The sequence below is a fragment of the Esox lucius genome, chromosome 21, assembly GCF_011004845.1.
Source record: "Esox lucius isolate fEsoLuc1 chromosome 21, fEsoLuc1.pri, whole genome shotgun sequence".
In the NCBI taxonomy this organism is placed as follows: Eukaryota; Metazoa; Chordata; class Actinopteri; order Esociformes; family Esocidae; genus Esox; species Esox lucius.
Genome location: NC_047589.1, coordinates 11,850,961 through 11,873,525, shown reverse-complemented (window position 1 = coordinate 11,873,525; position 22,565 = coordinate 11,850,961). Strand labels below are relative to the sequence as shown.

The 22,565-nt window shown below is 46.6% G+C and overlaps 1 protein-coding gene across 4 annotated transcripts in view; it reads right to left on the bottom strand.

Moving 5' to 3' along the window:
* Nucleotides 1-22,565, bottom strand: part of drosha (drosha ribonuclease III) — a 93,051-nt gene that overhangs the window by 8,280 nt on the left and 62,206 nt on the right. For 2 of the 4 annotated variants that reach the window (XM_010905375.5, XM_010905377.4), the window contains exons 26-31: nt 21,454-21,559; nt 14,539-14,680; nt 10,006-10,088; nt 7,294-7,397; nt 2,122-2,214; nt 839-885 (exon numbers count right to left, since the gene is read on the bottom strand). In XM_010905375.5, the coding sequence (XP_010903677.2) occupies nt 839-885; nt 2,122-2,214; nt 7,294-7,397; nt 10,006-10,088; nt 14,539-14,680; nt 21,454-21,559 (575 nt within the window). Of the gene's footprint in view, nt 1-838; nt 886-2,121; nt 2,215-7,028; nt 7,103-7,293; nt 7,398-10,005; nt 10,089-14,538; nt 14,681-21,453; nt 21,560-22,565 lie in introns of those variants that run through there. The other 2 variants (XM_034289364.1, XM_010905378.3) reach the window with 2 other exon arrangements.

Below are 22,565 nucleotides of genomic sequence, written 5' to 3'. Positions count from 1 at the left end.
CGCCCGACACAACCGTCCACTGGACAGCTCAAGGACCAGGGCCACGCCTGACACAACCACCCACTGGACAGCTCAAGGACCAGGACCCCGCCCGACACAACCGTCCACTGGACAGCTCAAGGACCAGGGCCACGCCTGACACAACCACCCACTGGACAGCTCAAGGACCAGCACCACGCCTGACACAACCGTCCACTGCTCTTACAGCCTCAAGGACAGACCAAGTCCTTTTCTTATTGTCAGTTTTTCCTATTAAATACAACAGGCGTAGAGTTCAACGCGGTCCTCCCAGTCTATTAGCATGGCAGAGGGCCCTTGGCTGTAAGCTTAGCATTCTTGGCTCATAAGGCAGCCAGTTCAGGCCACATGGTAGCTGTGTTCTGGGCTAGTACTTCAAATGGGATAATGCTCCGCATATACCAGCCAACCAACTGGACAGACCTCTCCCTAGCTCTTTGGCAGCTCTTTAGGTTTGTTTTAAATTTACAAAGCTCATTTTAAAAGACACCAACACAAGGTAAGCTATATGTGAAGGGCTTTAACAATGCGTCGGCGGTTCCAACTTCTTTAAATGACTGGACAGGAGTCGGCACTTCGGAAGCCATTTTGGATAGCCAACGTTATTATTGAAACAAAGCACCACAGCGGGGAATAGGCAATGAACACGCAGAAGGGGTTTCTAACTTCTTCATAACACCGGACAGACCATCACTTGTTGGCAGCCATTTTGATTGTTCTAAGTGTAAAAAAAGCTGATGTTGAAGGAAAACAAAGCAGGGTCCCGCAGTACGCGGAGCACAACACACACGGGCGGTTCCAACTTCCTCAAACAACTTACATTTCTCAAGTGCGTCCATGGCAGCCCCCATCTCCGCCTGTTGGATACTGGGTGGGTTGGGGGGTGGGGTGAGGGATTGGAGAGACAAGAGAGAAGAAGGTCTTGAGCATATTCAAAACACGCTTTTCATATTCTATATTGTGGGAGCGGGCCAAAGACGGAGAGGATTATATGAAAGGGTTTCTCCAAAGCCCTTTTCCTTTCTACCCCCCTTCATCTCAACCATCCCAGGTAGCTAGCGCCGTGTATATATTTGACAGAGGTAGCTAAGCCTTTTGGCCGGGCGCATTCACTGCATGTGTACTGTTTACCGTGGCGCTCTATGTATATATTAAATGATGCATTATGTGATCATAGCCACCCGGTGGGGGGGGCTTAAGTTTAGTAAATACCAAAACAGTAAGCTGGGTTGGGATACTTCGGAGGGGACAAAGTTATCTCCAGCTTAGCGGTGGAGAGAGCTCTTTCATGGGGACCGGGAGGGGGATTTTCAATGCAGAGGGCTGAGAGATGTTTCATGGATTTACGTTGTATTTCTCCTTAGCGGAGCCAAAGGGTTTTATCTCCTCCACTCTGAAAGGGCCTTCCCTTCATGCAGGGATTCATTCCCATTCCCCCACCCCATCTATCCCCCAGCCCCTGCCAGGAGACACAGGTAGGACCAAACCAAAGACATAATCAGCATCCCAAATCGCACCCTACTCCTCCTATGAGGCACTACTTCTCACCAAAGCCTGGGTGGCACTGTGAAAAGGATGGGTTAGGAGGCCATATCTGCCGTAACTGGAGACCGTTGCAAACTCAGTACAACAAAGTGGTTCCCCAGCGGTCCCAGGTAGCCTTAGCGTCAGTCCCAGACGTGAGGAAAGGAGGGCTAATCGCTGTGCCTTGGTACCAAGCTAGGCTATCTCCGGAGAGAGAGCTGCTGTGTGCGGTCCCCTTGCTTTTCGTCACAGGGCATTTCCTCTCTTCAAAATGATGTTTCTATAATACCATTTACGTCAATTCAATAATGAATCGATTCATTTTCATTCCGCATAATGTCCCTCCCAATAGAATAGCCACAGTGCTTAATTGCTATAATAAACACCATCAATAAAACATGGCCATTATTTCTAGAGCCCATTAGCCGTGCATTGAGCAAAGAGGAGCACACTAAGCAATGTGTCTCAAACACCACCCCTGTTCCCTGTACAGTGCGCTGGTGCAAAAACTGGGATGCCGTTTGGGACACTAGTTGTGCCTGCTGGATGGGTGAGTGGGCGGGCGGGGGGTCTATATACCTTGGGCCCTTGCCACAGCCGATCCGCTCTCCTTTGAAGTACACAGCCACGGTGTATGTCCGCGCATGAGACGGCCCCACTGTCTGTAGAGTCCTGCAACAGACAGGTGAAAAAGTGAGGAGGATGAGCCAGGGAAGAACATGGGGGGGGGGGGGGGGGTGGGGGGGGTAATAAGATGCGAGAAGGCACAAGGACACTCGATGTTGGCCCTGCCCTGGAAAATAACAAGAAAACTAAAGTTTTCATTTGGAGCAAATATAATTTGTCCTCAGAGAGAAGAGAGCGAGAGATGGAAAGAGGAAAACAGAAGCAGCAGAGACAGAAAGGACAACGAGAGAGCGAGAACGAGAGCGGGAGAACGGGAGGCAGGAGGGAGAGGTGACGGATAGAATCAGAGAGAAGCGAGGACAGAGAGCGCGAGCATACAGGAGAATACAAAATGGTGGGCTGTGTGGTATGACAGCATGTAGTCCTCTGGGAGAAGAACAACACAAGACCCCCACAGTCTCAGGGTGGAAAGACGTGTGTTATTTTGCCACACATTGAACACGCCATGAGGAGCAGAACTGGTATTAATAACAATAATGGCCATGCTCTCTGTAAGACTCCATTAGCTTTGGTGTGGCGCGGAAACAGACACAAGCCAGCAAATTCAGACGGAAAGACAAGGAACACTTATGATATTTACGACATGAAACATTAAAAAAAATCTATTTTACATCACCATATTCTTTTAGTTAGATTGCAGCAGGGAGATGGGAGTACAAGTAAACAAACAGCGCTTGTAGATGTCTAAAATGGTAACATTAGCATAAACCACACACAGACACAAAACACCCAGGGTTTTGAGTACTCTAAATTATTAACAGACAATTTACTTATTTCAGGGGGGGCTATTCATTTTTAATGCAATGTGGTCACTTATGGCACTTTATTAATAATTAAATCCTATTTCTCACTTACAAATGAAGAGGCCTGTGGCATGTTCCGAACAAATACTAACTGTTCCTCTGAGTTGCTCAGTTCTGAGTTCTAAACCAAACCTCGACAGGGAAAACTGTCACTTGGAATTAGAAAATCTCCAAAAGCAGCATAAACCAGAGACAATTCTGGAATATGGGGGAGCACCTGTGGGCTGTCTAGTACACACATACAGCACAGGCAGACAATCAGAACAGTAAAGTAAGATCAGAACGGTAAAACAATATTTGAACATTACAGGATTCTTATCAGCTTATAACAGCTGAATATATACGTAATAACTCCAACTTTTTGGAAATGCGGAAGTATATATAAAAAAACATACGTAAATATTATTTATGTATTATTATATACCCTGCTGAAAGAGGCCACTGCCATCAGAGAATCCCATTGTCATGTAGTGGTTTCCCTGGTTTGCTACAATGTTAATACAAGTGGCATGTGTCAAATTGATGTGAATGAATGCCAGGACCCAGGGTTTCCCAGCAGAATATTGCCCAGAGAATCACATTCCCTCCACCGGTTTGTTGTCTTCCCATAGTGCATCTGGTGCCATCACTTCCCCCTGGTAAACGGCACACACGTACACGGCCGTCCACATGATGTAAAAGAAAACAGGGCTCATCAGACCAGGTGACCTTCTTCCACTGCTCCAAGATCCAGTTCTGACACTCACGTGCCCATTGTAGGTGCTTTCCACAGTGAACAGGCGTCATCATGGGCACACTGACTGGTCTGCAACAGGGTGCAATGCACTGTGTTGTGACACATTCCCCCATAACCATCAATCACATTTTCTACGACTTGTGACACAGTAGACCTTCCGTAAGTTCCGACCAGATGGGACAGCCTTCGTTGACTTGCACATCGATGAGCCTTGGGCGTCCAACACCCTGTCGCCAGTTTGTGGTTTGTCCCTCCTCGGACCACTGTCAGCAGGTACTCACCACTGCTGACTGGGAACACCCCACAAGCCTTACCGTTGCAGAGATGCTCTGACCCAGTCAACTGGACATAACAATTTGGCCCTTGTCAAAGTCACTCAGGTCTTTACTCCTGCAACCAACACGTTGACTACGAGATCTGATTGTTCACTGACCATCTAATCTATGTTAATCCCTTCACCTGTGAGTGGTCATAATGTTTTGACTCATCAGTGGGTGTATATATATATATAAATACATATACACGTATCTGGGTATTTAAATCATAATATGGGGACCCCTTTACGATACACCGACTTCACCTCTGATTTAACAGACTCAAGGACTCAGAAAACAGGCGATAGGTACTGACTGCAATGCTCTGCAGAAATGAATGGAAATGCAGACAGGTAGATGGCATTGTGCAGTACAGACACAGTATGGGCCTTTCTATCACACTGTTCAGAGTGTGTAGTACCGGCCAGAGACTCTGGCCAGCTCCCTGTAATTCTGATGGAGACAGTGGAGCCTCAGTGGGGGGGGCCTTTATCACTCTATGGGACTATTTCTCTTCATACTAAAGGCACTCTTTAGCAACTCACTGACACAGGCTATTCGCCTGCCTACATTTGCACCTCTGTGTGTGTGTGTGTGTGTGTGTGTGTGCATGCGTGCGTGCACGTGAAAGTGTGTAATGACCTGTAAAACCATCACCTTGCCTGCAGTCTTTGTGGAGAGGTCATGTGAAAAGCTGGTAAAACGTCTGAAAAGAGGTCAGAGGTCATGATATCTAGGTAACTGTGATCCGTAGGTGAATGATGCTAGTCTCTACTGCTACGTCGGCCATGATGCTTGGCCCGGGATGAGTTAGTGAACTACTGGACAATTCACCAACACCGGTGACAGCACAGAAGTATTCCTGTACGATGCTTTCAATATGAAGTTACAGATTTCCCTGTAGAGGTTTGGCTTAAAACTTAAAAGTGCAAAAGCAACCTTTAACTAGTGTGTCAGTACTGTGGAGCTGTACTTTGCTGCTTCCTACCCTCTCAGACAATTAACTTGGTTAAACGGGAACGACAGTCACCACCATCCATGGGGACAAAAATTGCACCTTGTAGACAAGTTGCTGCTTTAGAGGAGAAAATTATATTCCTTTTCCACTAAGCCTGAAACCTGCGAATGAGCGTTCTGTGAATTATCTGCATGTTTTGTTCTGAAAGGTAACCAATAGGCATTTTTGCTAGAAAGACAACAAATGGGCCCATAGAAACAGAGATACCAGTTCATGCCTCTCCCCAACAGAACTGCTGCATACCAGATCCTCTTCTTAGTTGGTATAGGAATTGCTGATAATATATCCAAGACAGGTTGAGGGCACTTTTTGACAAGGTTTATAAGTGACCACAGGTCAAGCATGGCCATTCAGAAGGCTTGATCTTGTCACTGTCACTCCACCTTAAACAGCAAAGACAACAAGAGCGGAAGATGTTAGCGAGCGACTTGGGAAGGGCGAGGTAAACCACTAGCACGGTGTTGGGTTGTTTACATTGCAGTCTAAAGTCTCACCGCATTTGGACAAACATAAGGCAGCCCAGACGCTTGGCTAATATGTTTGAATGAAGCAAATCGATAGTGTTTGTACTGTGGCCTCTGCAGTCTGTTGAGTACTAACACCGCTGAGGAGACTGATAACAACGCACTGGCAAAGCAAGGATCGCATGCAGACGGCAAAAGGTAAAAATCACCCTGGGGCCTTTTGTCAGTAGTTAAACATCTCAGAGATTTGACAGGGTAAGGTAAAGGATCAAACTGTCAGAGTGCCAAACGGTGTAGGAAATATATATACTCTACGTATCCCTCTGAAACAGTAAGACGGCCCTGCCGACCCTCCATTAATATCTTATAAGGGGTTGTTTCAGGCTGCGTATATTGCTCTGTCTTAAGGCTTCTACCTTGAGGATACATCCCAAACCATTACAACAACCACAGACCTCAATCAACATGGAAGTTCTCGCCTCTCTGGTGAAACGGTGGTCCAACAGACTCTGTCGAAGAACCAGGCTGTCCACCACAGTTCAGGTCCAGGCCCTGATGGGGCAGGTAGCTGATGACTCACTGTGAAATCCAGGGCCGGCTCTAGCCTTTTTTTGGGGCCCTAAGCAAAATAACCTCTTATGTTGCGCTTATGCCTGGAGCTGGCCCTGGTGAAACCACACGTGCGATTCAAATTGTCCAGCATTGGGGAGCGGGGGCGGGATCGTCAGCAGGTATTTCCTTGTTTAGCTGTTGTGACTCCCGGAGTTAGGTTGGGCGTGCCCAAAGCTAGTGGAGGTCATCAGCTGAGTGAGTGTGCACATCTTAACCCAAGTGACTTCCTGGTTGGGTGAGCAGTGTGTAAAAAAACGGAACGTTTTGGCGCAGATGGCGAGGCAGTGGACTTTCCATGACTGACACCTCTCCTGAATCCAAAGAAAGTTGTTGGGATGAGACATAGATAGAATTGGATGATAAAATACTTGGACTATAGGAGATAGTGCGGCTAACAAATGTCAGTGAGTGTTTGTAAAACAAAAGTGTTTTGGAGTCTGTATTTAACGTTAGTTAGACATGTGGTTAACAGCATGGTTACGCTTAGGTTTAATATCACATTTTAAGAAGGCTTCAGAAGCTACAGTTGTAATCCCAAATTTCTCAAATACTGTTAGTCGGTTGTCAGTTACCATGGAGACATATAACCTAGCAATGGGATTTGGGAAACGGTGTGTCAAATGACACTTGCTACTCAACCTTACTTTGCAATAAGACAAGTCTCTTTGGTAGTGGTGTTTATTTATCCCTACAAGAAAAACCTGCACACGTCGCTGCCATTCATTATGTTCAGTTAGAGGAGCCGGTCAAGGTTCCCCTGGACAAAAGCAATGATGAGGGTGTGTGGAGGGGTTGAATAAATTGACATCAGGAGAAAAAAAACCGCGCACGGGCACACCCACCCAGTGGCTTCTTCGTAATTCCTTTACCGCTTCGACAAAAACAGTGACCATCGCTGTCCTTCAACTGACATTCGGTGACCCACGCTGTTCAGAGGTCGAGGCGATGAAAAGAAGGAAAAAGTAGAGGGTGGATATCAACAGAGCGAGACCACAAAAGAGAGGGAGAGAAATAAAGAACGGGATGCATGGCAGGAGGAGGCAGCTAACATAGAGTATGAGGACAACATGGCGTGGGGAGAGAGAGGGGTGAAGGGCTTAAGGGAACAGTAGCTTACTTGTAGAGAGGGATGTCAGGCTCCTTGCCCTCTGTGCGCAGGGTCAGACAGCACTGCTGGAGCTGGGACTTAGGATCGTTCCAGTCCTGGTTCAGGATGAACTCCTGTGACACGCACACCAAACACACACATTTAACATACTGTCGCCATTACAAACAATCTCCTGCTCTCCCCCTCTTCTTTCTCAGTGCCCATCCCTTTACTATGCTTCCCTGACAGTTATTCCCACCTTTTGCTCAAATGACTTCTCGCTCCCTTTCGGCTTTCTCCAACTCCGTGACTTCTCTCACTCTCTTTCTCCGACTCCCTGACTTCTCTCTCAGCAGTGGGCAAAAATCACAGGCTACTTAAGACAAGAGTGTCTCTTCTATGCTCCTACTGTAGCTTGGCCAAAAATATAGTGTCTTCTCTCTCTCTGTCTCTCCCAGGTGGGTAGGCCTGATACATTTCTCCCATCCAAAGGGACTTCTAAAAGCCCTTCCATTAACAGGAAAGCAGCCTTGTTATAAAAGGGACACTTTGAATCTAGAACTGTCTGTTCCTATTAATTTTCTACAAAGAGTGGCTCTGCCTGCCCCTGTAGCCGACACTCTCCCCGTCTCTCTCACTCTCTCTCTCTCTCTCTCTCTCTCTCTCTCTCTCTCTCTCTCTCTCTGGGGGGGCATAGGTGGAAACAGTTTTGTACTGGATGTTTTGATACCAGGACACATTGCACACACATCGCTAAAACATGTGATCATACACCAAGTCTAGGCAATATGCAAACAACAATATCACCATATACATATAATCATTAGAAAGGATCCTGTTCAAAATGCTATTTGGGAGCAATTCAAGTGGAATCCATGAAATTGGGATATAAGTTGGTGATGAGTATGTGAGCGTTTTGGAGCATTTCATTAAAAAGACAACTTCATTTTGAAGGGAGTGTAACAAAAACAAATGATATCTTAGTGACTTGCCGCTAAAATACAAAATAAAATGCTGACAGTAATGACAAGGTGTTTATGTTTTGCTTATAATTTGAATCATAAAACTAATATCATAACAAGTATCATAACAAGACACTTTTTGGAATAAAATGAAAGGCTACCTTTCAGTTTGGCATGCTGCATTACAGCCCGTTCAGACATAATGACAGCGGTGACTTGAAATACCTGCACCGCATCTTAATACGGACTAGCACCAAACTATCTTTGAACACCGTTTCAAAACCCAACCATCTCCTTGGTTTGTAAACACACGTCTCCTCTAAAGCGGGACCAACCTCCATCTGGGGAAACAGGGACACGATTCGTGGGGATAGACACATCCGTGGAAGGTCATGCAACTATTTCCGTGATGTTAAAAGTCCTCAAGAGCACAGCGGGCTCCATCATGACCAAGACCAAGAACCTAATCATCTCCCGACAGAGCTACGGTTTCTTGGCTAGGACGGTGGAACCTGCTGGAAGGACAACTGTCTCTGCAGCACTTCACCAATCTGAGCTTTATGGGAGAGTGCCCAGATGGAAGACACCCTTGAGAAACAAGCACATGACAGCAAGTGTGTGTGTGTGGGGGGGGGGGGGGGGTGTAGAAAGGCATGTGAAAGACTCTGAGAGCATAAAGCAAAAGATTCTGTTGCCTGATGAGGCGAAAATGTTAGTCATTGGCCTGAATGCAAAGTGCTACAGCTGGAACACACCAGGCATAGCTCATCACCCACCTAACAACATCCTCATCCTGAGGCATCTTGGTTGCAGCCTAAAGCTATGGGGATACTTCACTGGGATGTGTAAGCACAACTGGCAAATACTTGAGGAGGACCTGGTAGAAAGCACAAATGTCCTTGGACGAAGGGACCAATCTCAACGCGCCAATGACACCAAACAGTGACGCGTTGGCTGAATACTTACGTTCATTAGCATTTCATTTCAAATCAATATAAAATACTGGCTCAACTCTGCTATTGCTGGAATGTGGTGTCCTTTAGTGACAATCTGTTGGAAGTGGAAATCTCCATGTGTCTCCATCTGTAGAGGCTCTGTACAGTGACATAGTATGTCTAGTGATGGATGTGGCCCTAATCTTTGTGACCGTTCAAAATGGAAGAGCAGGCCCGCCCAACCTACGCGGTCCGTCCCTGCATCGGATTCCTCTCAACCGACCGGTTTCCTTCACACACTCCAAACTCCCATCTCTAAATCTCCCCAATTTCCTGCTACTTCACATCCCCTGTCAGAGGCTTAACTGAAGTCTCTAAATAAACACCCGCCTCCTCAGCACATCCCAGAAACACTTGAGAAACAACACTTTTGAACAGAACGGTACTATCCACACCAATGAGGTGGATCAATATCCAAACAGGCACTGAGAACCCAGTAGAACACACCGGCTGCAACTGGCGTCCATTAAGGAAGCCTAAAAAAAGACTGCGCAGTCATGCTAAGACAGTTAAGGAGTCAAGCACCACTTGAGCGCCGCTCGTCAATGCTAGCACTATTAGTGTTTAGCCATTAGCTCCCCTCGCCTCCCCTCTCTATCGGCTAGAGGGGGAGGCGAAGAGTGCTCATTGATTGGCGCGTGAGTGGCCCTCTCTCGTGGGCGAGGGGAGGCCGCCTGTCAATGGGATCGGAGGAGAGCTCACCTTCAGGTACGCGCACTCTCAAACACCCACAAGTACACAGGAGGAGTTAATTAACACACTAACATGCACACAGGGACGCTCACCTTCAGCCGGGGGAAGAAGCAGACGTTCATGAACGTGTGAACATACTCCAGGTCCTTGTCGATGTAGAGCGCCGCGATGAAAGCTGCCAGTGTCAGAAGAGGGTGAAACAACAATGAATGAAGGATGAAAGAGGGAGAGGAGGAAACCGCGGCGGAGGGGGATGAATGGGTTACTTGACGTTTAGACAGAAACCGTCGGTAGAAAGGCGTTCTCATCGGGGGAAATCAGATGTTTTGTGCTTGGAGCAAAACACAATGACTCCGGTCTTTATTTTGACAGTCTGTTACAAAAGGGAAGCATTTGGCTCTTTTACTACTAAACATATCTTGCCCGTTCAAACTCTGCCATTAAAATGCGTGACATGCAGCTTAAGAAGAACCTCCATATTAATTTCAAATGTGGTTCTGTGAGCAGTAATCTCCCTTCCACGTGTACTGGGTGGTACCACCTAAAAGATCACTAGAAAAGCCTGTTTGAGTTGGAGAGTTCTAGAGGTAGGTTTGAGACAGTCATATTCACATTTGGCTTTTCTTAATCATTTTGATCACTAGCAATTGAAGCGTTGACACCTTAAGCCTGCTCTGTTATATCAGTGGTGCAGGTGGGTTTGAAATACTGTGCAGAAGAAAGGAGCTGAATTACAGGAGTCGGACTAGCCCCGTGTTTTTATCATCTGTGATGTGAAGTTGGCTAATTTTCGACTGCAAGTACACCTTGCTGTCACTCAAACAGAACGAGGTGCTGTTTGCTCTAAACAACTATTGGCAAGTTTTGATGTCTATAAAGAAACATGAGGGGTATCGCTTGTGCCTGCTGTTCTGATTAGATTAGAAAAAGCTGCTCTACTTTTCCTCTCAATTCCCCAGACAGAAACACATGCTTGGCTCAGTTTTGCTGACTTATCTGAGGCCAAACCTTTTACCTTCTGACTCTAGCCCAAACATCATTTGTGAATCGTAGCAAGGCAATGTCTGCTGTTCCAGCTATCAATCATGTTGGATTTTCAACTTTTCTGGCAATATTTGCTTGTGTCTACTTGTTTAGCAGGCTGCCTTACATGTCCAATTGGCTAGAGGCCATGAGTAGGCAAATACATACAGCTGCTGGCCAATTTATGTCAGAGTGGATAGTCGGGGGGGGGGGCATAATTTAAGAAAAAAAATAAAACTTGACAAAATTATGACAATGAAGCACAAAAAATTATCCCATATTCCAATCACTTATTTGATTACATACTGAGGTATGATAGTTTTTCTACTTATTGATAACGCACATACACTCACCTAAAGGATTATTAGGAACACTGGTTCAATTTCTCATTAATGCAATTATCTAAATCAACCAATCACATGGCAGTTGCTTCAAAGCATTTAGGGGTGTGGTCCTGGTCAAGATCATCTCCTGAACTCCAAACTGAATTTCAGAATGGGAAAGAAAGGTGATTTAAGCAATTTTGAGCGTGGCATGGTTGTTGGTGCCAGACGGGCCGGTCTGAGTATTTCACAATCCGCTCAGTTACTGGGATTTTCACGCACAACCATTTCTAGGGTTTACAAAGAATGTTGTGAAAAGGGAAAAACATCCAGTATGCGGCAGTCCTGTGGGCGAAAATGCCTTGTTGATGCTAGAGGTCAGAGGAGAATGGGCCGACTGATTCAAGCTGACAGAAGAGCAACTTTGATAGAAATAACCACTCGTTACAACCGAGGTATGCAGCAAAGCATTTGTGAAGCCACAACACGCACAACCTTGAGGCGGATGGGCTACAACAGCAGAAGACCCCACCGGGTACCACTCATCTCCACTACAAATAGGAAAAGAGGCTACAATTTGCACGAGCTCACCAAAATTGGACAGTTAAAGACTGGAAGAATGTTGCCTGGTCTGATGAGTCTCGATTTCTGTTGAGACATTCAGATGGTAGAGTCAGAATTTGGTGTAAACAGAATGAGAACATGGATCCATCATGCCTTGTTACCACTGTGCACGCTGGTGGTGGTGGTGTAATGGTGTGGGGGATGTTTTCTTGGCACACTTTAGGCCCCTTAGTGCCAATTGGGCATTGTTTAAATGCCACTGCCTACCTGAGCATTGTTTCTGACCATTTCCATCCCTTTATGACCACCATGTACCCATCCTCTGATGGCTACTTCCAGCAGGATAATGCACCATGTCACAAAGCTCGAATCATTTCAAATTGGTTTCTTGAACATGACAATGAGTTCACTGTACTGAAATGGCCCCCACAGTCACCAGATCTCAACCCAATAGAGCATCTTTGGGATGTGGTGGAACGGGAGCTTCGTGCCCTGGATGTGCATCCCACAAATCTCCATCAACCTCAAGATGCTATCCTATCAATATGGGCCAACATTTCTAAAGAATGCTTTCAGCACCTTGTTGAATCAATGCCACGTAGAATTAAGGCAGTTCTGAAGGCAAAAGGGGGTCAAACACAGTATTAGTATGGTGTTCCTAATAATCCTTTAGGTGAGTGTATAAACAACATTTGACACAGCCAGCCAAAAAAGGTGGCTTCATTTTGTTTGTTTTTATTATTTGCTAAAGTCGCAGATTGCATCTTTAAGAGATAGCTAAAATTGGAAAGAAATGAATGCTGCTTTGAGTTTAAGAATTGCAAATAGGAGAAGAAAGTAATTGAATTTCTATCCCGAAAGTGTGTTAATATTATAGCAAATGGAAGCAGTCAGACAATGATGGCTGCATCAATATAGCACTTCAACAGTGCTGATCCTAAACCAGGTATGCCTTCCCAGAACCCAGCAGACAAGTTTACACGGGCTGATCCTAGACTAGCACTTCTTAAAAGCCACCACCAAAGCTACACATACGTAACACTTGAAACGAGACATAACATACACAATATACACAGAAATGATGGCCATAGTTGCTGGAAATAATATCATAACGGAAAGGACAATATGAAATCATGATAGAAATTCAGCTTGTGGCGCCGTCATGTAAAACGGATCAAGCAGCAGGTCCGACTTCAGGCTGTTATTATTAAATATTAAATAATTGCAGATACATTTAGAATATAATCCTGGTCCAAAGAGTGTTTCTGCCTCACGGTGGGCCCAGTGGGGATAGCCTCCAAGACTCTTGGCACTGCGAATGTGGTTCTCCACCGACTGAGCTACAAAGAACCGGTACTTTAACATGTCTGAACCGTTTTGGATCTCGTCCCACACTGCCTGTCGGTCATCCTCCTTGTTGGCACGTTGCACCAGAATGTGTTTGATTAGTCGGCCAAGAAGAGGTGTGATGGGTCATATTTCCCACGAACATGGTAGAGGGGGGGCCGGTGTCCCCAATATTCCCTATATACTGAAGAGAACGTGGACCGCCCACCCACAGGCTTCTGATCAGACTCAGGGCGCCAGGGGAATGGAGCGGAGTTAAAGGGGCAGCCATCGTCTGGACTCCAGTTGTACCCTATGACTGTATAATGGCTGGAGGCGCGAGCGTTCATACGCATAAGAGCTGCATTCATTTCAGCCCAAACCTGTCAGCTCAGCTGTTACCATCCTCGCTCAGCCCTGGCCTTTGAAAAGTATATACACGGATGCAAATAAGCTAGCGTGTGGTGCACGCGCACGCGTGCATGCGAACGCGTTTGTGTTCATTTGTGTGTAGGCTGGCACACATAAATGAACGGGCACAAAGGTCTTCCAATTTAATACGACCACTGATGGATATAAGACTCTGAGTCTCTCGTGTTCACATCATGTGTGTGTGTGTGTGTGATGTGTGTGTCCACAGCGCATGTCATCCTTATGCGGCTCGGCCTTTGAAGAGCATCCAGAAGCGTACCTCTGGCCGCGCGGCCATTCCCTCCACCGCTCCCAACCCCCGGAACGTGGAGGTATTTTCTCCAGGTACGTCCTCAACGGCGACAAAAAGCCTGGGCTTTTGTTATTTGGTAGCGCACTGGGCTGGCTTATAGGGTGGCGTTTGGGACACGATGCTAAAGGGTTAGCCGGGCTGAGGGAGGGAAGGGAGGGAGCACTGTAGCCTGCCCTTTCACCAGAAATGACACGCAGCCCCCGCACTCGCCGTTAACCCGCCGGTCAACAAGCAAGAGGCAAAAGCCTCGGGAACAAAAGGACAAGACCCGGGCCGTGTAGTCTCACAGAGAATTACATGCCTGGCCTTCATCAAGGGAAAGGACTAGAAGATGTTAAGGACAGAGGAGAGGCCGTGTCTCCAGTGAACACACAAAACCACATTTAAGGAGAGAGCATGGTACCACGGAGGCCAAGGAATCACACAGAAAACACAGAAGGGATCTCGGTGTCTTCTAAGAAGAGTGCATGAAGGGGAAAAAAAGGTTTCAGGCAGATGAAAAGAGGTTTTGGACATATAAAATTGCTATTATAAAAATTTTAAGAGACATTTGATGAGAAGCCAAAAAAAACACACACGTAGTGATAACATCTTAGTTGGCAAAGAGGCTTTAGACAGAAGTCTGCCAAAATGCAGAAAGTGTCTCTTCTCAAGAGCATACGTACATTCCAGCAGGTCAGCGAGGGTCTTGGTCCGAAGGGCCACGGGGCGGTTGGTTTTGTCGTTGGTGATGGCAAACTCCTGCATGCCCAACTCCTCTGCCACTTTGGCCTGGGTACGGTTGTTGACCAAGGAGCTCCGCAACAGCTGTGGCAAACACACCCAGGAACACACACAGCCACACACAGCCACCCACAATCAAACCCACACACACACACACACACGTAAACATAAATTATAATCACACATATCCAACACTGCCAGATGTGCATCTAGATATAAATCCAAAGTGTGTACAAGGTAGGAGCGTAGAGGGGGAGAAAATGAAATAAACTCTTCCAAAATACACACCAGATGGAATGAAACATCACATATCCTGCGTGGCGGAGGGGCCAGAGCATTCAAGGTTTCAAGTCATCGGACTTAAATTTTACATTCAGACCCAGAGCTCCATCGATGAGTGTCAAAACAAGATGAGTGCACAGGGCGCTCTAAAAAAAGAGACGGCGAAAACGTGATAAATATAAACCGAGCCGCGGGAGACGGAAGCAGAGAGGGGGAGAAGGAAACGCCGTGGGAGGTCCCGAGGCGACTCGGCGACACGCGCATACGCAGTCACATAAGAAAACAGGCGCGTGTCGAAAACCAGCACCATTTTTACGATTCGAAATCCATTTCAGTCCGAGTGTGTTTCTACTGTTTGGGCAGTCTGGGACCGTCCCGTCATTAGTGGTGCTCTCAGCCTCTCTTAGCCGTGCTTCACTGCAGAGCTTTTACCCCCGTTCATGTCACATCTACTCTGCCCCGCTAATAAATATCTAAGTGCAGAACTGCTTTTACTTAGCCGGGTTTAGTTAGGACTTCTGTACGACAAATCGGTTTGAGAAATGCACCGCCCCACTCCTCCCACCCCCCGGCTGAGGAGACGGGGAGGATAAGGAATCATAACAGGAAGAAGGGAAAAGGAGTCGTTGGCTTTTTGTTTTTTGGCCCCTTTTTATACTGACTGACAGGACAGTAAATGCATGGTTGGGATCTTGCTGGTGAGCAACACTGTACAGGAGGGACAGAGACTGCCCGATTCCCCTACAGCTGTGGTACATTCCTTATGGAGACAGTCCATCTATGTCAAGCTTAACCCTAGTCATCACAGGGAACTACAAACAAAGACGTGCTATTAAAGACAAAGCCACTTTTCCAAACCAGAATAGGTTACCCACCTCCCTCTTTCTCTGAAAAAAAACGACTTTCAGCTCACCAAGACGTCAGAGGAAAGGGGGAAGGGATAAGAGCTAAAATAAAGCTGCGGGCGGCAATGAACAGGGTTTACAGGGAGACACAGTGATACTCAGCTGTTTCAGTGGAAACACATACGGTCTATATTTTTATATTGAAACTTCTCAGGATATCAGAAAGATTAGGGGAAAGAGACTGCTAAAGGTGTCTGAATGCATAGACATCTTCCTCCTTTTAACCAAATATAGCCCTTGCTTTCTCCAGTGCCAGTCTTTTATCCTATTAAAGACAACAGCCACGACGAATGTATTTCAAAGGACATCATTATTTAATGTAACTGTTAAATAAAATTAAAAAATGAAGTAGTAAGCTGCATTTAAACTATTAAGACATTCCAGAGTGAGGAGCCAAGAAATAGTCTTGTTATTGGCACCCTTGCATCTTTTTCAAATAACTCACACTGTCTCTAAAAATAAGTTCAAATGAATCATAAGTATTTGGTGCCCACAATTATTGCTCACTGTTAAAATGACAGAACCTTCCTTTTTGATTCAGAACCTCAAATCCCTTTCATTGAGAAAAACAGTAATGGCAAGGACAACATTATTGACACCCTAGACCCAATATTTGGTAGCACCGCAGTTGGCCAAAATAACTGTAATCAAGCTCTTCCAATCACCATGGATGAACTTCCTGCATCCTTGTACTGGCAGTCTGTCCCACTCTGCTGGGCCAAACGGGTGAAGAACCAAGAGTTGAAGGGTGCCTCCCATCAGCCGTTCTCAGATATCACCATGGATTTCCAATAGAATTCAGATCTGAACTCTTTACTGGCAACTTCAAAACAGTCCTGAACATTTCCTGGGCGCTTTCTGAAGTGTGTTTGGGGTCACTGTCCTGCCGGAAGACTCTAAACCTTCGACGGGGAGACTGCTTTCTGACAGTGGGTTTGACATTTCGCTCCTAAATGCCTTTCCTATTTTCTTGATTTCATGACACCACGCACATGTTCAAGGCGCCTAGTGCCAGAGGCAGCAAAGCAACCCAAAAAGATCACGGAACCCCCTCCATGTATGCCTGTGGGGAAGGTGTTCTTGCCTTAGAGGGTTATAGTTTTCAGTGAATTGCAGTCGGGCCTTCTCATGTCTCTCATTGGGACTACCATAGAACCTACATTCACTCAGTTGGCGAGGAAGGGGGCAAGTTAAACAATCATTGCTAAGTGAACTACTTATTACTTTGGTCAAAGATATTAGTATGTGTTCCCATATTCCACGTATGTGATGACTGGGCTACATCAAACTATGACTAGGTAACCACAAACGCAAATGTACAATGAGGAAGGAAAAGTATTTGATCCCCTGCTGATTTTGTACGTTTGCCCACTGACAAAGAAATTATCAGCATATAATTTTACTGGTAGGTTTATTTGAACAGTGAGAGACAAAATAAATCTAGGAAAACACATTATGAATTGATTTGCATTTTAATTAGTGAAATAAGTATCCGATCCCTCTGCAAAACATGACTTAGTACTTGGTGGCAAAACCCTTGTTGGCAATCACAGAGGTCAGACGTTTCTTGTAGTTGGCCACCAGGTTTGCACACATCTCAGGAGGGATTTTGTCCAACTCATCTTTGCAGATCTTCTCCAAGTCATTAAGGTTTTGAGGCTGACGTTTGGCAACTCGAACCTTCAGCTCCCTCCACAGATTTTCTATGGGATTAAGGTCTGAAGACTGGCTAGGCCACTCTAGGACCTTAATGTGCTTCTTCTTGAGCCACTCCTTTGTTGCCTTGGCCGTGTGTTTTGGGTCATTGTAATGCCGGAATACCCATCCACGATCCATTTTCAATGCCCTGGCTCAGGGAAGGAGGTTCTCACCCAAGATTTGACGGTACATGGCCCTCGTCCATTGTCCCTTTGATGCGGTGCAGTTGTTCTGTCCCCTTAGCAGAAAAACACCCCCAAAGCATAATGTTTCCACCTCCATGTTTGACGGTGGGGATGGTGTTCTTGCGGTCATAGGCAGCATTCCTCCTCCTCCAAACACGGCGAGTTGAGTTGATGTCAAAGAACTCAATTTTGGTCTCATCTGACCACAACAGTTTCACCCAGTTCTCCTCTGAATCATTCAGATGTTCACTGGCAAACTTCAGACAGGCCTGTACATGTGCTTTCTTGAGCAGAGGGATTTCAGTCCTTCACAGCGTAATGTGTTACCAATTGTTTTCTTGGTGACTATGGTCCCAGCTGCCTTGAGATAATTGACAAGATCCTCCCGTGTAGTTCTGGTCTGATTCCTCACCGGTCTCACAATCTCAACTCCACGAGGTGAGATCTTGCATGGAGCCCCAGACTGAGGGAGATTGACTGTTCTTTGTGTTTCTTCCAATTGTGAATAACCGCACCAACTGTTGTCACCTTCTCACCAAGCTGCTTGGCGATGGTCTTGTAGCCCATTCCAGCCTTGTGTAGGTCTACAATCTTGTCCCTGACATCCTTGGACAGCTCTTTGGTCTTGGCCATGGTGGAGAGTTTGGAATCTGATTGATTGCTTCTGTGGACAGGTGTATTTTATACAGGTAACATGTTGAGATTAGGAGCACTCCCATTAAAATGCAAATAAACAAAATCTGTAACTGTATCTTTCAGATTTTTGTAAGGTATAATGGACAGTGACATCCATTAACAAGCTCTTATTTGGCTTGCTCTGTTTGTGTTACAACTTTCAATCACACTGTGTCAAGGACTAGATAGGTGAGTGCTGAGGAAGTAAAGACAGGTAGTGAGGAAGTAAAGACAGGTAGTGAGGAAGTAAAGACAGGTAGTGAGGAAGTAAAGACAGGTAGTGAGGAAGGAGAGATGTAGTCTAGGAGGTGAGACTAGGTAGTCAGAGAGGAGCCACAGGCAGTCACGGAGGGGAGACAGGCAGTCACGGAGGGGAGACAGGCAGACACGGAGGGGAGACAGGCAGACACGGAGGGGAGACAGGCAGACACGGAGGGGAGACAGGCAGACACGGAGGGGAGACAGGCAGTCACGGAGGGGAGACAGGCAGTCACGGAGGGGAGACAGGCAGTCACGGAGGGGAGACAGGCAGTCACGGAGGAGAGACAGGCAGTCACGGAGGAGAGACAGGCAGTCACGGAGGAGAGACAGGCAGTCACGGAGGAGAGACAGGCAGTCACAGAGGAGAGACAGGCAGTCACAGAGGAGAGACAGGCAGTCACAGAGGAGAGACAGGCAGTCACAGAGGAGAGACAGGCAGTCACAGAGGAGAGACAGGCAGTCACAGAGGAGAGACAGGCAGTCACAGAGGAGAGACAGGCAGTCACAGAGGAGAGACAGGCAGTCACAGAGGAGAGACAGGCAGTCACAGAGGAGAGACAGGCAGTCACAGAGGAGAGACAGGCAGTCGGGAAGGAGAGGATGAGAGAGTGAGATGAAAGGGCCCTTTCTGAATAGTACAGGATTAATTTGAGAAAAACAGAGAGGGTAACTGCAATGTGCAGCGTGTGCAATAAAATCAAACTTTTGGCACGGAACATAACCAACTCTGCACATAATTGTAGGTCATTAAAAAAAAAAGCAAGGCAACCTCACTAGCAAGAACACCTCGGCAACAATGTATTTAAGACAAGCGAGTGTTGGATTAGTCTTAAAGACCTTCATATGATGAGAGATATATTTGTCCCTTCTCCCTCCACGTTTTGTGAATCTGAATTCCTTGTGGGCTAGATATTGTTGTTCTACCTATCGATCAAGTTATTTCCTGTCAGGTTTGTTGGGGCCTTATCGTTGTTTTTATCTGTACATGCAGCATTGTCACTTCGCTGTCAATATTCCATTGTTTGCCTCCATGTCATAATGTCTTGAGCTAAGACTATGCTTGCAGCACAACGCCCATCAGGAGCCACCTCTGAAACAGCTCTTTGTTTCTAACAACCCCTTCATCAGCCATACCCATACTCTGTCCCCAATAATCAAATCTTAGGGCTTTTCACAATGAACCATGTCTTAGAGACAACAACTCCCATTACACACACAAACAGACACAGACCCACAAAGACAGACAGACACACACACACACAGACACACAAGCGCGCAGACTCACAATCATTATGAAGCAACGGAGCACTTTCATTCATTCAAATCCACATTATTTTAGAAAGCTCTTTGCGGCCCAATTATCTTTTTTCAATTTGTGGGTGTTTATCAGACTAATGGATCAGCAGACTGGATATAACAGACAATCATACTTCCAGAAATATCATCACCAAGCAACAGGGTCAGACAACTAAGATCAGGTGACTTTTGGGTGGTAGGTAAAAAAAAAAAAGACAGTAAAAATGACACTAAGTGCAATGTAGCTGAACAAGTTTAGAATGATTTATCATGTATTTATATAGGCTTAGATAGTGGGTTGTCACTGAAATTGGGCATTAGACGGACAAGTGAAAGCCTTGCGACCAAATCCTATGTTGATTCCTGACACACTAGCGTTATCTCTCCCGATATTAAAAAAGACGGCAGCATTTCCAAATGACAAACATTGGTGGGATTTAGACAAAACAAACAACTGGCTAACTACTAAAACAGCCCTTAGTATAACTTCACGTGATTTGTTGAGTACATCTAGGTAACCCAACAAGACAGCTGAGACTTCACATAACATAAGGATATGCGTATATCTATCCATCCACCCATCTATATATATCTATATATCTACATATCTATATATATATATATATATAGATAGATAGATAGATAGATAGATAGTATATATATGAGAGAGAGTGAGGGAGACAGAGTGTGAGTATAAAGAGGCCCCAGTAAAGCAACCCTGGGGGAGGAGCTGAAGACAATGCTGCAGAGGCTGAATATGTCACCCGGTCATGCTACCCTCAATGGTACTCTTCCCCAACAACGCCAGAGTCAGGAACGAAGGAGAAAGATGGCCAAAACACAGTAAACACCAAACCAATTATTTCAAAGCCTGCGCTGAATTCCTCCAAAGATTGGCACTGGGAGGACGCCTCAGAGATGACACAGCCACCTCTGGAGAGAGGTTTGTCTCTCACCTCTGATTCCTTTAATAAAACACCTACAAGGTGTCTTTTCTCCATGTCTCTCCTCAAAACAATACACACATCTAATGTAATAGAAAAGAAATCAAGTAATGTATCAAGTAATCATAACCAAATCGAACAAAGAAAACAATTACAAATATTTTTATTGGGGGGGGGGTCAACTAGGTCAACTAACAGTTAGCTAGTTGACCTTGAACGTGTGAGAGAATGATCTAAGTGCCAATATGAAACTGAGCTCATACTAGGTACGCATTATTACGCCTTACACCGTCACCTTAAGACTTCCGTCAAATGAACACAGGTCAGGCTGGCCTTGGTGGGCTGGCTTGAACGGCGTTACCACTGCCTCCGGACATATGAAATGACGCCATGACAGGTAGAACCAACATCAAACCGTTCACCATACCACTGGGATATGCAACTCAGATCCTGGACAGTTGAAACCCATCTGGTTTTCATCCTCTCCTAATCAGTGACTGATACAGACCTGGAAAACCCGGGGAGTCCAATTGGAGCCAGAAATGGAGACAAGAGAGACAAACGGGAGGAGGAGAGAGACTGGAAGGGACAAGGATGGGGGGGGTCCTCACCGTGAGGTGTCCTTCATGGTGGTCGGGGAAGTGGATGAAGAGGTACTCTGTAGCAACCAGCTGCATGATGGAGTCGCCCAGGAACTCCATCCTCTGGTTGTGACCCCTGAGAGGTAGAGAAGGGGATGAGGGCAGGGATTAGGGGAGAGAGAGACACAGGGTGAAGGGGGGGGCGGAGGAGAGGGGTTATTCAGATTCACTGCCTCGGGGCTACAACTCCGATATAGCCCTGACTCTTAACCAAACCAATGGGGGCTTCAGACTACATATGTTAACAGCAATGGCATACTAGATGTGATGCACTAAGAGCACTGAAACACACACACACACACACACACACGCAGGCAGGCAGGCAGGCAGGCAGCCCCGGGGAGAGAGGAGAGCAGGCCCCGACACTCGGCGACGAGCTAAAGGTCGCGACCCGCATGTGGAGAAGCATATACTGTTAATGTTAAATAGAACGCTAAGCTCGGAAGGGATCAATGAAACCGGCGGCACATAGGGGAGCTTCAGTCGATCGCCTTGAATTAACGAGGACAGGTGGGCGTCCGCGGAACACGAGAGGAAGAAGGGCACGCGTGCGCTGGAGGGCCGCGTAACGTAAGAGCGGCGTGGGCGGGGAGGCGGCGGACGGGAAAGGGGCGGACTTTTAATTAAACAGAATTCTCGATGAATGCTGCGGATGCAGGCTGGGGCAGAGCCAAACAGCCAGGACAGGCAGCGCAGACCACGGCCAGCGGAGGACCGCCTCCCGAACATGTTCCCCCGTTTAGTGCCCGTGGGACCCGGGGCAAAAGCGCGTCCTGGCGTATGGGTCGAGTGGCGCGATTTGGAGGAATGTGTGTGTGTGTGTGTGTGTGTGTGAGGGGGAGGTAGGGTAGTTACAGTAGGGCTGAGCAAAGGGGAAGGGAGAAACCAATGAAGGAGGGCTCAGCATGGTGAGGGTTTGAGATGGGGGTGGGGGGCGGTTGTGAGAGGGAAGAGTCAGGGGCGGGGGGGGGGGCAGGGGGGGCAGCTAGATGTGAAACTAGGAGGGAAAGTATCCCATCAAAGGCTCATTGTCCCATTTCTGTGGCGTTCGGCTGGCGCGTCTTATGTTATGCAGCACTTCC